The sequence below is a fragment of the Berghia stephanieae genome, chromosome 2 (assembly GCF_034508935.2).
Source record: "Berghia stephanieae isolate SIO BIC M18660-M18661 chromosome 2, UCSD_Bste_1.3, whole genome shotgun sequence".
Lineage (NCBI taxonomy): Eukaryota > Metazoa > Mollusca > Gastropoda > Nudibranchia > Aeolidiidae > Berghia > Berghia stephanieae.
In genome coordinates this window covers 90,449,685-90,463,697 of record NC_088361.1, presented here as the reverse complement: position 1 = coordinate 90,463,697, position 14,013 = coordinate 90,449,685, and the positions used below count along the sequence as shown (strand labels likewise).

Below are 14,013 nucleotides of genomic sequence, written 5' to 3'. Positions count from 1 at the left end.
TGGCCATATTCAATAACGGTGGCCATTTTTTAACTGGCGTCATTTGTGTTTAATTGGGAAATTGTATTATGAATCCATTTCCATTAGGTATTTAGATTCTCAGTGCTATTGTGTGTTTGTGTGTGTGTGTGTGTGTGTGTTTTGTTTATTGTTTGTTTTTGTATTTTATTAGCTGTGCGTGTGTGTGTGGGGGGGGGTGGAGGGCAGTCCTCGTATTAGTAGTAGTAGTAGTAGTAGTAGTAGTAGTAGTAGTAGTAGTAGTAGTAGTAGTAGCAGCAGTAGTAGTAGTAGTAGTAGTAGTAGTAGTAGTAGTAGTAGTAGTAGTAGTAGTAGTAGTAGTAGTAGTAGTAGTAGTAGTAGTAGTAGTAGTAGTAGTAGCAGTAATAGTTGCAGTAATAAAATAAAAAAAATTAAAAAAAAAAAAAATATAATAATAATAATAATAATAATAATAATAATAATATAATAATAATAATAATAATAATAATAATAATAATAATAATAATAATATAATGAGGTGATAATGATGATATATAAACGGAAAGGATAAAAAGAAAGGTGACATTTAACAATGGAGGAGATGGAGGGGAGGGATTCATTAAATTGACTTATGGAGCGTGTTACATCACTTTGTGCAGTCGGTGCATAATTGTGTAATTTGTGAAATTGACTTAGAATTTTTATACAACTATTAAATGTTGCACAATTGTTAACCGTCATCTAAAAATGGTATTATGTTTGGTTGATCCAGATGCCCCCCTTCCCCCCCCCCCCCCCCCCCCCCCCCCCCCCCCCCCCCCCCCCCCCCCTTTCCCCCAATGGCATTTAATGAAAAGATATGTATTTGTTTTCAAATTTTGGTTACTTTTAAAAACTAAATTTATTATTATCAATAAAATAAAATATATAATGTTGATTTTTAAATCAGGCGTTTATTTGTTGTTTTTTTGTTTGTTTGTTTGTTGTTTCTTTTTTTTTTGGGGGGGGGGGGGGGGGGCGAGATTTACATATATGCCAGTCTGACATCCGAACCCACTTTGGGCCTGTAATAGACAATATTTTGCGTAATCTTGTTTGAGATTTCCATAACGACAATGAGACCTGCAAATAAGTGCACGTCGCGGGGGGGGGGGGGGAAGAGGGGGTAATGCTTTTTGGTGGGGGGGGGGGGAGGGTATTTTTAAATTATTTTTTATGGGTGTTAGAGACAATAAGGACAAAATATGTTACCCATCGTAAAAAAGGTATTATGTCAGGATTAACAACATCCTATAAAGTGAAAGAAAGTTAAACTGGTCAAAAATGTAAAGTAATTGTTTTTAGAACTCTAAATTTAAAATTAAATTATTATATCAATTAATTTTTCTCAATAAAATATATAAACTCAACTAAACTCTGATGTGTTTGGCTATAATTTTAACAATAATCACCGTATTTCAGGAGATGAGGCACACAGTAGTTGTAATCTTAAAGATTTGAAAGCATAACAATAAGATAGTGTTACCACAACAACAACAACAACAACAACAACAACAACAACAAGAAAGAAAAAAAAGAAAGAAAGAAGAACAAGAAATCATATTAGTACAAGGTCGTAGATGCTGAAAATGAAATCAGCTTCCCATTGGAAAAATAAAACAAAAGCAAATATTTACTAATAAGATAAAAAAGCATATTAAAGAATCATTATGACCTATTGTGCAGCTATGAGGTATTGTGTGGTATGACACTCGCTTTCGGATTGGAAGGTCCTGGGTTCGAACCTCGCTCTGCGCATAGTTGAGTCCTTGGAAAAGCCTCTTCGCTCACTTTCTCTCACCGTACTCGGGTGTAAAATGAGTACCTGACCGTTAACAGCGTTGTCTCTGTCGGAAAAATTGTAATATTGCCTAACAGAAGTGTGTCTCGTTCAGACTATAAACGTGCAAGGTTACACATAGTTTTGTTTGATGGTACGTTATATCTGGCTGGCGGATGTTGTTAGTTTGTTGGGGGTTTTTTTGACTCCGTGCACAACATCAATACCGTTTCGAGACGACTTCTCTTAAAACTGAGGGGTGATCTTATTGATGTTATGCATTTAGCCAAGAGAAAACTCACAACATCCGCCAGTCAGATATTACTTACCAACACAAAGTTTCAAAGTTTTAAAGTATATTCAGACTTAGGCTTTTGCCAATAAATCACACACTTTGATGACAACATACATGAAAGTGGGGGGGGGGGGGGGGGAATGGTAAATGGAACCAAAAAATCAACTGATACCGTTCACCCTATTCCGAGCGGCATATTTTACACCTGATTCCCACCGGCTGGGTGCATTGCACCCGCAACAATTAAATAAGAAAAAAAAGGATGTATAACACTGAACATTGATGGTCTAATTAATAGAATTCATTCAGAATTACTCCAAAATAATCGCTGCTAAAAACAATAACAAAGAGCTGAGTAACGTCAATGCCGTTCCTTCTATATAACACAACCCTCCTAATGTTATCCACTCGTGTCTCTTATCACATCACTTATGACTTTTGAGGTTAACGCTCTTTTATCACGTTTTGCTTCGATAATCTTTTGCATTAAAATATATATCTAGACGAGAATATCACTAATGAAATGTCGCGTGACATAAACTGATTGATATGATTTTGTAGCCAGTCGTCTCGAAGCGGCATTTTATCGAAAGTGGACTTATTAAAAAAAAACTATGTGTGTCACAAAGTGCGCACGTAAACCGTATGCTTATGTAGCGCAGTTTGCAACCTTGTTTATGTGTGCTATATTCAAGCTACGACACCGATCAATAACCAAACACAATACGTTGATAAAGGTTTTGAAGCTAAATGAAGATATATTTTATTACAATATAACAAAGATATTATGAGATATGAAGATGAAATGATAGATGTCATAAGTATGAAATCAAATGGATGGATGACAAATTGATGGAGATGGTGTGATGATGAATATGATATGAAAGCGATATGAAAATATATAATTAAATCAATTAATTATCAATACTTTACCAAACCGCTACCACATCAGACAATCTCACAGATAGGTTGCAACCATCACAGTCATACAGGCAACTAATAATTAACTAACTAACTAAACACAATCCAGACGTGTAGAAGAAAGCCAAAAGAGTGTCCTTGATATTCAACAAAAACTGTAAGGTTGTTCTAATATTGTTAATTTGTCTCTTCTTGAAATTGTTCTGATTTCACAGTATTCATAAACAGATCAATTGTTTCTCAATGTTCTGATATTAAAATAAGCAAATGGTTCTTCACAGGTAACTTATAATACAGGCAAATGTTCAGTTTCTATTAGTGTCAAGCTATGAGTGCATAGCCTAATGTTGGCTTGTTAAAGCCCAGCCTCCAACGGCTCATTCACTTTAAAGAAAGAAAATGATTTTGTTATAATATGATAATCATACGAATATAACTCTATCTATATTCGAACTCACTCAATATGTTTACTTTAAATGAGTAAATATTATTTTACTTTAACAAATCAATTTATTAATGTTGATTAATATTGCTTTACTTTGTAGATATGAAATAATAATGCTTTATAGCAAGAAACGCTTATTTTCTTTACAACAAGAATATATTATACAATTAATTTAATTATCTGATTAATTAATTGAGAATCAAAATTTAAAGTGATATTATGATATTGATATCAAAACACAATCATAATTGTAATCACAACATATTATTCAAAATCTCACCAGAGCCGAACAGATTATTGAAATCACAAATTAAGTCTACACAAGACTTTAATCAAACTCTACACAAGAGTTATAACACAACTTGATTCAGCTCAAACTTTGAGCACCACAAAGTCTACACAAGACTTAAATCACACTCTACACAAGAGTTAACACAAAACGTGTTTCAGCTCGAACTTTGAGCACTACAAAGTCTACACAAGACTTTAATCCAACTCTACACAAGAGTTAAACAAATGAGCCTAAAAGACTCCGCTGTGGTTATCGCTTAGAGACTATGAGCCTAAAAGACTCCGCTGTCTGGTCTCTTTTGAGACAATGAGCCTAAAAGACTCCGCTGAGTGGTCTGAAGAAACTGCTCAAAACTCTGGCATTTATAGGCAAAAATCAAGCAAACGAAGCAAAATTCTACCCACACAACCGGATGTTAGTCATATCCGTAAACATCTGAAATTCCTTAAAACTCCCCCAGATTCCATAATCATGGACAACAACAACCCATCCTGATACCGGACATCCTCATATCAAGGATAAATAAATTCGTCAGCCCCATAGTTACGAGATATCAATCAAGCCATACCATAACAAAGTCACTCCCGTAGAATACAGGGATCCTACTTTGCTTATAAGTTTACGGAGAAAACAAGATTGATGCCTTTCTCACAATAACACCCACACTACGTAGTTTAATTGAAACTTCCGGGCCATAGGTGCATGATCTGATACGACCTGTATCAACAAAAGAAGGGTTGTTCCGGAGGGATTACAATAACAACAACAACTAATACTACGACGACGTACATCCTGTCGTAAACTGACGCCTACACGGAAGCATTTCGTTACATATCTCCCCCCTAAGACTAAATTTGGTACAACATTTAGTTAGATCAACGAAATGCCTCAAGATCACATCGATCTCGACAATTATTCGGGCTCATTGTTGTCCCTTCCTTCGACAGACAACATCGGCATCACACATCCACACTTCAACTCCACCTTGCCGTGTGTCATGCATTTCGGTGGTTCATGATCCTTGTTTTCGTCAAAACATGGAAGTCGAGGACTCTTAACAGTGGGAGCATGAGTAAATGATCGAATGTCACTTGTCATACTGTCGTTGTTGGAGGAAGCCTGACACTCCGACTTTAACCTAAGCGGTTCAAGCTCTTTCTCCATCAGAGCTTCTTGCCTTTGAGCTCGTGCTCTGCTTATCTCCTCCTCTTCTTTGGCACGTTCTCTCTCCTTCTCTTTTCTCTCTTCATCTTCTTGTAACTGGGCTGTCACCCAAGCACGGAGATCTTCACCCCTTAACTCCAATTTTTCTCCAAGTTTAATTAATCTTTCCACATCCATCTCTAGGACAATTAATCAAACCAATTCAAATTCAAATAAACAAACTTCAATATGTTTATCGACACTGTTGCCGTAAATGTTACTTTCACGTAGAATAAAGTGGTATTACAAGTAACCTTATTAACGATATGCGGTCAATATAGATCCCAAAACAGATTCAAAACAGGCAATTAATACCGATTCCTACACGGAATTCAACATTGATCTATATATAGACTCAAATATAGAATCAAAACAAATTTACTACAGGTCCTAACACAGAACCAACGCTTCACCCAGATTCCTACACAGAATCAAAACATTGACTTAATATAGACGTATATTAGAGTCAAAACAACTGATTTAATACAGGTCCTCACACGGAACCAACGCTTCACCCAGATTCCCCACACGGAATCAACACAATAGCTTCACCCAGATTCGTCACACGGAATCAACAAAATAGCTTCACCCAGATTCCCCACACGGAATCATAAAAACTATCTTCACCCAGATTCTTTCTCAGAATCAACAAAATAACTTCACCCAGATTCTTTCTCAGAATCAACAAAATATCTTCACCCAGATTCTTTCTTAGAATCAACAAAATATCTTCACCCAGATTCTCTCTTAGAATCAACAAAATATCTTCACCCAGATTCTCTCTTAGAATCAACAAAATATCTTCACCCAGATTCTTTCTTAGAATCAACAAAATATCTTCACCCAGATTCTTTCTTAGAATCAACAAAATATCTTCACCCAGATTCTCTCTTAGAATCAACAAAATATCTTCACCCAGATTCTCTCTTAGAATCAACAAAATATCTTCACCCAGATTCTTTCTTAGAATCAACAAAATGTCTTCACCCAGATTCTCTCTTAGAATCAACAAAATATCTTCACCCAGATTCTTTCTTAGAATCAACAAAATGTCTTCACCCAGATTCTCTCTCAGAATCAACAAAATATCTTCACCCAGATTCTTTCTTAGAATCAACAAAACATCCTCACCCAGATTCTTTCTTAGAATCAACAAAATATCTTCACCCAGATTCTTTCTTAGAATCAATAAAATATCTTCACCTAGATTCTTTCTTAGAATCAACAAAATATCTTCACCCAGATTCTCTCTTAGAATCAACAAAATATCTTCACCCAGATTCTTACTTAGAATCAACAAAATATCTTCACCCAGATTCTCTTTTAGAATCAACAAAATATCTTCACCCAGATTCTTACTTAGAATCAACAAAATATCTTCACCCAGATTCTTTCTTAGAATCAATAAAATATCTTCACCCAGATTCTCTCTCAGAATCAACAAAATATCTTCACCCAGATTCTTACACAGAATCAATACCTTGACTTACTATATGTGCATAGAAAGTCAGAACAAATGATTTAATACAGATCCTCACACGGGACCAACACAATATTCTCCCAGATTCCTACACGGAATCAAATTACCCCAACAACCACCTTCGTTCCTTACAAAAGGGAGAGGGGGGACAATGGAGGCTTTACAGCGCGAGTACCGCTTTCGCGCTAAGTCAGTGATCCGTATCACTATGACAGATGACTGACAACGTATAACCGAACAAGTGAAAATTACCAGAATAACTTGCATTACACCTTGCGTATAATGACAGTCTTATAACCATTAAATGGATACCAATTTGCTTTAAGCTCAAAGATAGTATCTATCTCAAGTTTGAAACAACTCCCTAACCTGTCTCAACACTTGTTTGGTCGCGATGTCTCTTGAATGCACAACAATAAGAATCCCACTTCTGAAACCAAATTATGTCACAAAGTGCGCACGTAAACCGTATGCTTATGTAGCGCAGTTTGCAACCTTGTTTATGTGTGCTATATTCAAGCTACGACACCGATCAATAACCAAACACAATACGTTGATAAAGGTTTTGAAGCTAAATGAAGATATATTTTATTACAATATAACAAAGATATTATGAGATATGAAGATGAAATGATAGATGTCATAAGTATGAAATCAAATGGATGGATGACAAATTGATGGAGATGGTGTGATGATGAATATGATATGAAAGCGATATGAAAATATATAATTAAATCAATTAATTATCAATACTTTACCAAACCGCTACCACATCAGACAATCTCACAGATAGGTTGCAACCATCACAGTCATACAGGCAACTAATAATTAACTAACTAACTAAACACAATCCAGACGTGTAGAAGAAAGCCAAAAGAGTGTCCTTGATATTCAACAAAAACTGTAAGGTTGTTCTAATATTGTTAATTTGTCTCTTCTTGAAATTGTTCTGATTTCACAGTATTCATAAACAGATCAATTGTTTCTCAATGTTCTGATATTAAAATAAGCAAATGGTTCTTCACAGGTAACTTATAATACAGGCAAATGTTCAGTTTCTATTAGTGTCAAGCTATGAGTGCATAGCCTAATGTTGGCTTGTTAAAGCCCAGCCTCCAACGGCTCATTCACTTTAAAGAAAGAAAATGATTTTGTTATAATATGATAATCATACGAATATAACTCTATCTATATTCGAACTCACTCAATATGTTTACTTTAAATGAGTAAATATTATTTTACTTTAACAAATCAATTTATTAATGTTGATTAATATTGCTTTACTTTGTAGATATGAAATAATAATGCTTTATAGCAAGAAACGCTTATTTTCTTTACAACAAGAATATATTATACAATTAATTTAATTATCTGATTAATTAATTGAGAATCAAAATTTAAAGTGATATTATGATATTGATATCAAAACACAATCATAATTGTAATCACAACATATTATTCAAAATCTCACCAGAGCCGAACAGATTATTGAAATCACAAATTAAGTCTACACAAGACTTTAATCAAACTCTACACAAGAGTTATAACACAACTTGATTCAGCTCAAACTTTGAGCACCACAAAGTCTACACAAGACTTAAATCACACTCTACACAAGAGTTAACACAAAACGTGTTTCAGCTCGAACTTTGAGCACTACAAAGTCTACACAAGACTTTAATCCAACTCTACACAAGAGTTAAACAAATGAGCCTAAAAGACTCCGCTGTGGTTATCGCTTAGAGACTATGAGCCTAAAAGACTCCGCTGTCTGGTCTCTTTTGAGACAATGAGCCTAAAAGACTCCGCTGAGTGGTCTGAAGAAACTGCTCAAAACTCTGGCATTTATAGGCAAAAATCAAGCAAACGAAGCAAAATTCTACCCACACAACCGGATGTTAGTCATATCCGTAAACATCTGAAATTCCTTAAAACTCCCCCAGATTCCATAATCATGGACAACAACAACCCATCCTGATACCGGACATCCTCATATCAAGGATAAATAAATTCGTCAGCCCCATAGTTACGAGATATCAATCAAGCCATACCATAACAAAGTCACTCCCGTAGAATACAGGGATCCTACTTTGCTTATAAGTTTACGGAGAAAACAAGATTGATGCCTTTCTCACAATAACACCCACACTACGTAGTTTAATTGAAACTTCCGGGCCATAGGTGCATGATCTGATACGACCTGTATCAACAAAAGAAAGGTTGTTCCGGAGGGATTACAATAACAACAACAACTAATACTACGACGACGTACATCCTGTCGTAAACTGACGCCTACACGGAAGCATTTCGTTACAATGTGTAACCTTGCACGTTTATAGTCTGAACGAGACAGACTTCTGTTAGGCAATATTACAATTTTTTCCGACAGAGACAACGCTGTTAACGGCCAGGTAATCATTTTATACCCTGAGTACGGTGTAAGAATGTGAGTAAAGAGCCGGGGACTCAACCATGTGCCGAGCGAGGGTCGAACCCAGGATCTTTCGATCCGAAAGCGAGTGTCATACCACAAGACCAGATAGCCGCACACTTCAAACAGCTTACATTGGCAAATTCTTTTCATTTTAACTTTACTCTCAATTATTCTGAACTAGATCATTCCGACATCAAAAAATACTTGAGTATTTATTAAGCGCAATATCCACTTAACGTGCTTGAAGCGCTTTACAAAGGGCCTCAGAGTCTAGCCAACAGCAACACTTAAAACATGTAGGAATATACATGCCACCTGTTCGGTGATGTTACATCTTTTTCTTTTTTTTTCAGACAGAGACAACGGTGAAAATGGTGAGAGAATGTGAGTAAAGGTCATTATCCAAAGACTCGACAATGGCTCAGAGTGGGAATCGAACCCGGGACCTTCCAATCCGATATAGATAGTATGCGCTTGGCTAAGACATTGCCATCTGGAAGTATACCGGGCCAACACACAAAATTCTGTGTAACCATGAACTTTTATAGCCTGGATAATACAGTTTAGTGAGAATTACTCATAAACGTGGATGGCAAGAAAACAATAACAATGACCAGAGTGACGTCAACTTCATTCTCTCTATACCCTAAGACATTATAATAGGTATTATAGCGAACGTAAAACCCTATTAACGCGAAAAATCACATTTCAAACAAGATATCATGTCAATGACATAATTTGATGTACTCGATAAACTGACTGATAATACATTTGTTCGTTCCCTTGACCTCATCATTTTCAAATCTATACCTATCTATCATAATTACAGGTAGGTGGTCCAATGGCATGATACTCGCCTTTGGATCGGAAGATTCAGGGTTCGAGTTCCGCCCAATTCTAAGCGAAGCATAGTTGTGTAACATGGAAAATACTCTTTACTCACATTCTCTCGTCCTACTAGGTGTAAAATGAGTACCTGACCGTTAACAGCGCTGTCTCTGTCCGAAAAAAATGTAATATCGTTTAACAGGCGCCGTGCCTTGTCCTACACTTAAAGTGTTTCTGTTGGCTAGGACGCTAGTCTATCACAAAGTGTTTCCCGCCATTTCAAACAGACCCAGCTACCCAGTCACTCTTGTAAGTTATACGGAGTATATGACTAAAGAAAATAGCAAATGAGCATATAAAAAAATGAATAAAAAAGATAGATAGATAAATAAAAATTTTTAAATAAATAAATAAGTAAATTCCCTTTATTCGTCGCAAAGGGGAAATTTATCTTTTGGGTCCATTCCAAGGGAATACTGGAAAAAACCCAGGCGTCAGCCGCAGTGCGATACGACCCACACGAGAAAAAAGAGCTAAGGCGAGTTGACTTGCTCAAAGCTGTTTTGTTTGTTTTTAAGGGTTTTACGGCGCTTGCAACACATTAAGGTCATATCAGCGTCAGTAAAAGGGAAGAAAGTGGGATAGTAAAAAGGTCTGGAATTACAAATAAAGCACCCAAGAAAAGGTAAGACAAAGTGGAATTGGTTCATATAGGAAAGAGGTGAAGATTCCAAGAGCACACTATCAAAGTACTTATTTTGAGATCACCTAAAAGTCATCCAGACACAAGCGCTTGTCCCCACTAAGAGGCATACACCCAAATGTTTACAAATTATAAAAAATAAAATGTCAACAAAACCTAATACAGTGCATAACAGAAAGATGATTTACACGGAAAAAAATATCATCTCCCAAAACAAACTATACATTTGACTGACTCCCTTTCAGTCAGGGTATCTGGCCTCGGCCAGGACAAAACCAAGTAATCTCGTTCCAAGACAAAGACAGACAGCATGTTGGGAAAATATATAGGGTGATAGAAGACACAGCAAGTGCCTCCCTGCCCACTATGAGAGGTCAGGAACCCCACCCTCTTGCTTTGAGCGGAGAATGAATAGATGAATGGATAACTTTCAGTTTGTCATGCGTGTTGGAGTTGTTGTTTGGTTTTGTTTTTTGTTTTATTATTATTATTATCATCATCATCATCATCATCATCATCATCATCATCATCATCATCATCATCATCATCATCATCATCATCATTATTATTATCATCGTTTTTAAAACATCAATTTATTTATCTATGTATTTATTTATTTATTTATTGTTAGTTTTTATCAATGTGTTAATATATTTATTTATTGATTTATTTATCTATTTATTTATTTATTCACTTACTTACTTATCACGACATTCACGTGAGTACGTCGGCTTAAATGTAAATATATCATTCATTTATTCCGAAGTATACATATTTGTGTCTACTTAAAGTTATTCCATTGTTGATCAATGACCACGGATTACGTATTTTCATATTTAAAAATAAGAACGAGAATTACTCGTAAAATAAAACAATGAAAACAGAAATTTAGTGACACCATTTTCTTTCTTAAAAGACTGCATTTTGAAGCAAAAGAATCCCATAGAGGCATTTGTTTCAATCAAATGTAGTGGACGTCATTCAGGTCTTTTTTTATTGTCAGTTGTGTGATTAGTTCTCAGACTATAAACGCTTTAGTTTGCATCAACTTTTGTACGTTGGTTCGGACGATTTATTTGTAGGGTAGAATGGGTGAATATTTTTACTTAAAAGCATACTATCTATACATTTTAAAAACTAAAACATTAAAATCAAGACCGGAAAGAAAACAATTTATTGTTAGAAATGGTAAAAGAAATACTTACAGATAGTGTCTACCAATGAGGTTTTCCTCGCTCGGGTTGGTTCCTTTAGAGGACATCGTCTCCGTGCTTGGGTGAAGATAGTTCATATTTCTCATGACGGACAAAGTTATGTAAAACTTTTTAAATGTTTAAAACTGAAACTCTTTATACAGTTTTAGCACGTAGGATAAAGCAGTCTCTTTTTTTTTCCTTTGGAAATATCAATTATATATTATAAACACAATTCCTTGAACGTTTTTCAGCTTGTAATTGATTATTGATAAATCAACAACAAAAAATAAAAACACGCGCAGTTCATAAAATACGTTTGTGTCTTTGGTTTTTACCGATATGACTTTCTTAATAATGAAAGGTAAGTTTGAATTTTATTTTATCTTTAACAGCGTTGTGATATTATATCAACAATAGACAGTTTTTAAGTTAGCACATGTAGTTCTTAGTTCTTTTTTCCGCGAAGATATGACCAACGGGATGACGGTCAGGCTCATCACAACAATTAAATAGTTCAACGAGGACACTACGAAAGGCGGGGGTGTGCTGACTTCGACCAATCAGCGATCGTTCATTGTTGACAGAATCTCCCACGTGATCCAAACGAGGCTTTTGAAGTAGGTAGGCGATTTCATCATCACTTCTCACGTTGTGAAGCGAAGTGGCGGAGTAAAGAGAGAGAGAGAGAGGGAGGGAGAGAGAGAGAGAGAGAGAGAGAGAGAGAGAGAGAAGAGTGAGAGTCTAGTCCAAACTCGTAAACCACGCAAAGCCGCCCCGCGAGTGATTTATTGTACAACTGCTTCTCGTGTTTTTGTTTACATCAGTCACACCATAAATCGCCCCATTGCCAGTTGCCAACCCGTTGGGTTATTTTTAGATAATTACGAACTAAATGATACATTTCACGCATCACGTACTCACATTAGACTTCGAACAATCGGACAGCTCAAATCATTCTAATAAAGTTCTGCGATCACGAGCGCAAACAAAATCTCTGTAGTACAAACGAATAATCGAGCGATGACGTCATCAGGCAGCGGGCTGGAGAGGTGAATTCAAGAGTTGCTCTATTCATCGCCATATGTTTTTCTTGTTTCAGTATTGTTTTAATCTAAACTTTTTTCTACTATCCTAAGCGTGTTTGGAGTCCCGATAGCACAGTTGGTAGTGCAATCGCTTCACACAAAAAAAAAAAAGACCAGATTCGATTCTAAGTACAGTCGAGATTTTTTTTTACCCCCTTATCTACACAGCAAGGTAGCTGAGTCTGTCAGGTCAAGACTTGATCCACTTAGTGGAAAGTACTTTGCGATAGCTTTAGGGACATGTCCAAAAGGATAACATGCAAGAGGAAACAAAAGTGTGATGTAAAAAAAAAAAAAACAAATCTGGTACCAATCTCATTGGACGTGTAAAACCACTCTTCCGGAGGACAGGATACATTCCTTGTGTATTTGATCTTCTAATTTCAAAATGATGGCATCTTATTTTCTAGTCTAAATAATGCTGGTCAACAATAATATACGTCTCGTAATTCTTAGAATCTGCCTATACATCCTGCTACTAAATAATTATGCCACTCTATGATCCAATATTATGCAACCTATTCATTATTAGTGCTTTTAAGGACTGGATCAGTGGCGTGGCGTGATTACAGAATAAAGTGGTGCCAGAATCAGAAGAAAATTACTTAAAACATGTTATATTTGTAAAATACGAAAGAAAGAAAATAAATGAAAGAAAAGACTTACTCAAATAAATAAGAGGCGGTGTATACATTTTCTCAGTTTTTAAAATTATTTTAAAAAATGATGTAATCCACTTTTTAAAAGATGGATGTGGTGCCAGGCACAAAATCAACCAATATAGCCACGCCCCTGGACTGGATACATACACACTTCCAATGACTTTGGAACCGTAAGAGTAGAATGTGTGACGTTACAACTTCTCTGACGTATTGCTATTGTACTTTAACCCAGGTGAACAGACAGTGTAAGTGCTCCCTGACTTTAACCCATTGCCTCTCAGTGCGCCTGATTGCCCCCGCTAAAACCCAACATCGTGCTTCTCAATGCGCCCAGATGCCCTCGCTAAGACTATGGAACAGATTCATTGCTTTGAAGCTCATTTAAGGAAGGAGTACACCTCTGATGGTTTTTATCCAGTATCCCTAAATGTGGAGAAGTAGTGAAAGTGAAAGTGGCTGTTTACCGTTTCTAAAAAAAAATACGATTGCAAGCTGGCCTGTGATCTTTTGAATTGAAACGAATTTTTTTCACTCAAATCTACCTGAAACTTGAAAGATGGCATCTGATTTTTTTTTAATTCCTTGGTTTTTGAAAGTGCTTTAGATGAATCTGAAACTGATAATGCTGATTCGGGTGGCGATTTCAAAAATATAGATATATGATGATTTTT

General features: G+C 35.9%; 1 protein-coding gene across 1 annotated transcript in view; it reads right to left on the bottom strand.

Moving 5' to 3' along the window:
• Positions 1–12,180, bottom strand: part of LOC144965821 (putative amine oxidase [copper-containing]) — a 33,048-nt gene extending 20,868 nt beyond the window's left edge. The window contains exon 1 of the mRNA XM_078901576.1: positions 11,605–12,180. Within this exon, the coding sequence (XP_078757702.1) occupies positions 11,605–11,699 (95 nt within the window). The 5' untranslated portion in view covers positions 11,700–12,180. The remainder of the gene's footprint in view (positions 1–11,604) is intronic.
• Between the last annotated feature and the right edge of the window lie 1,833 nt (positions 12,181–14,013).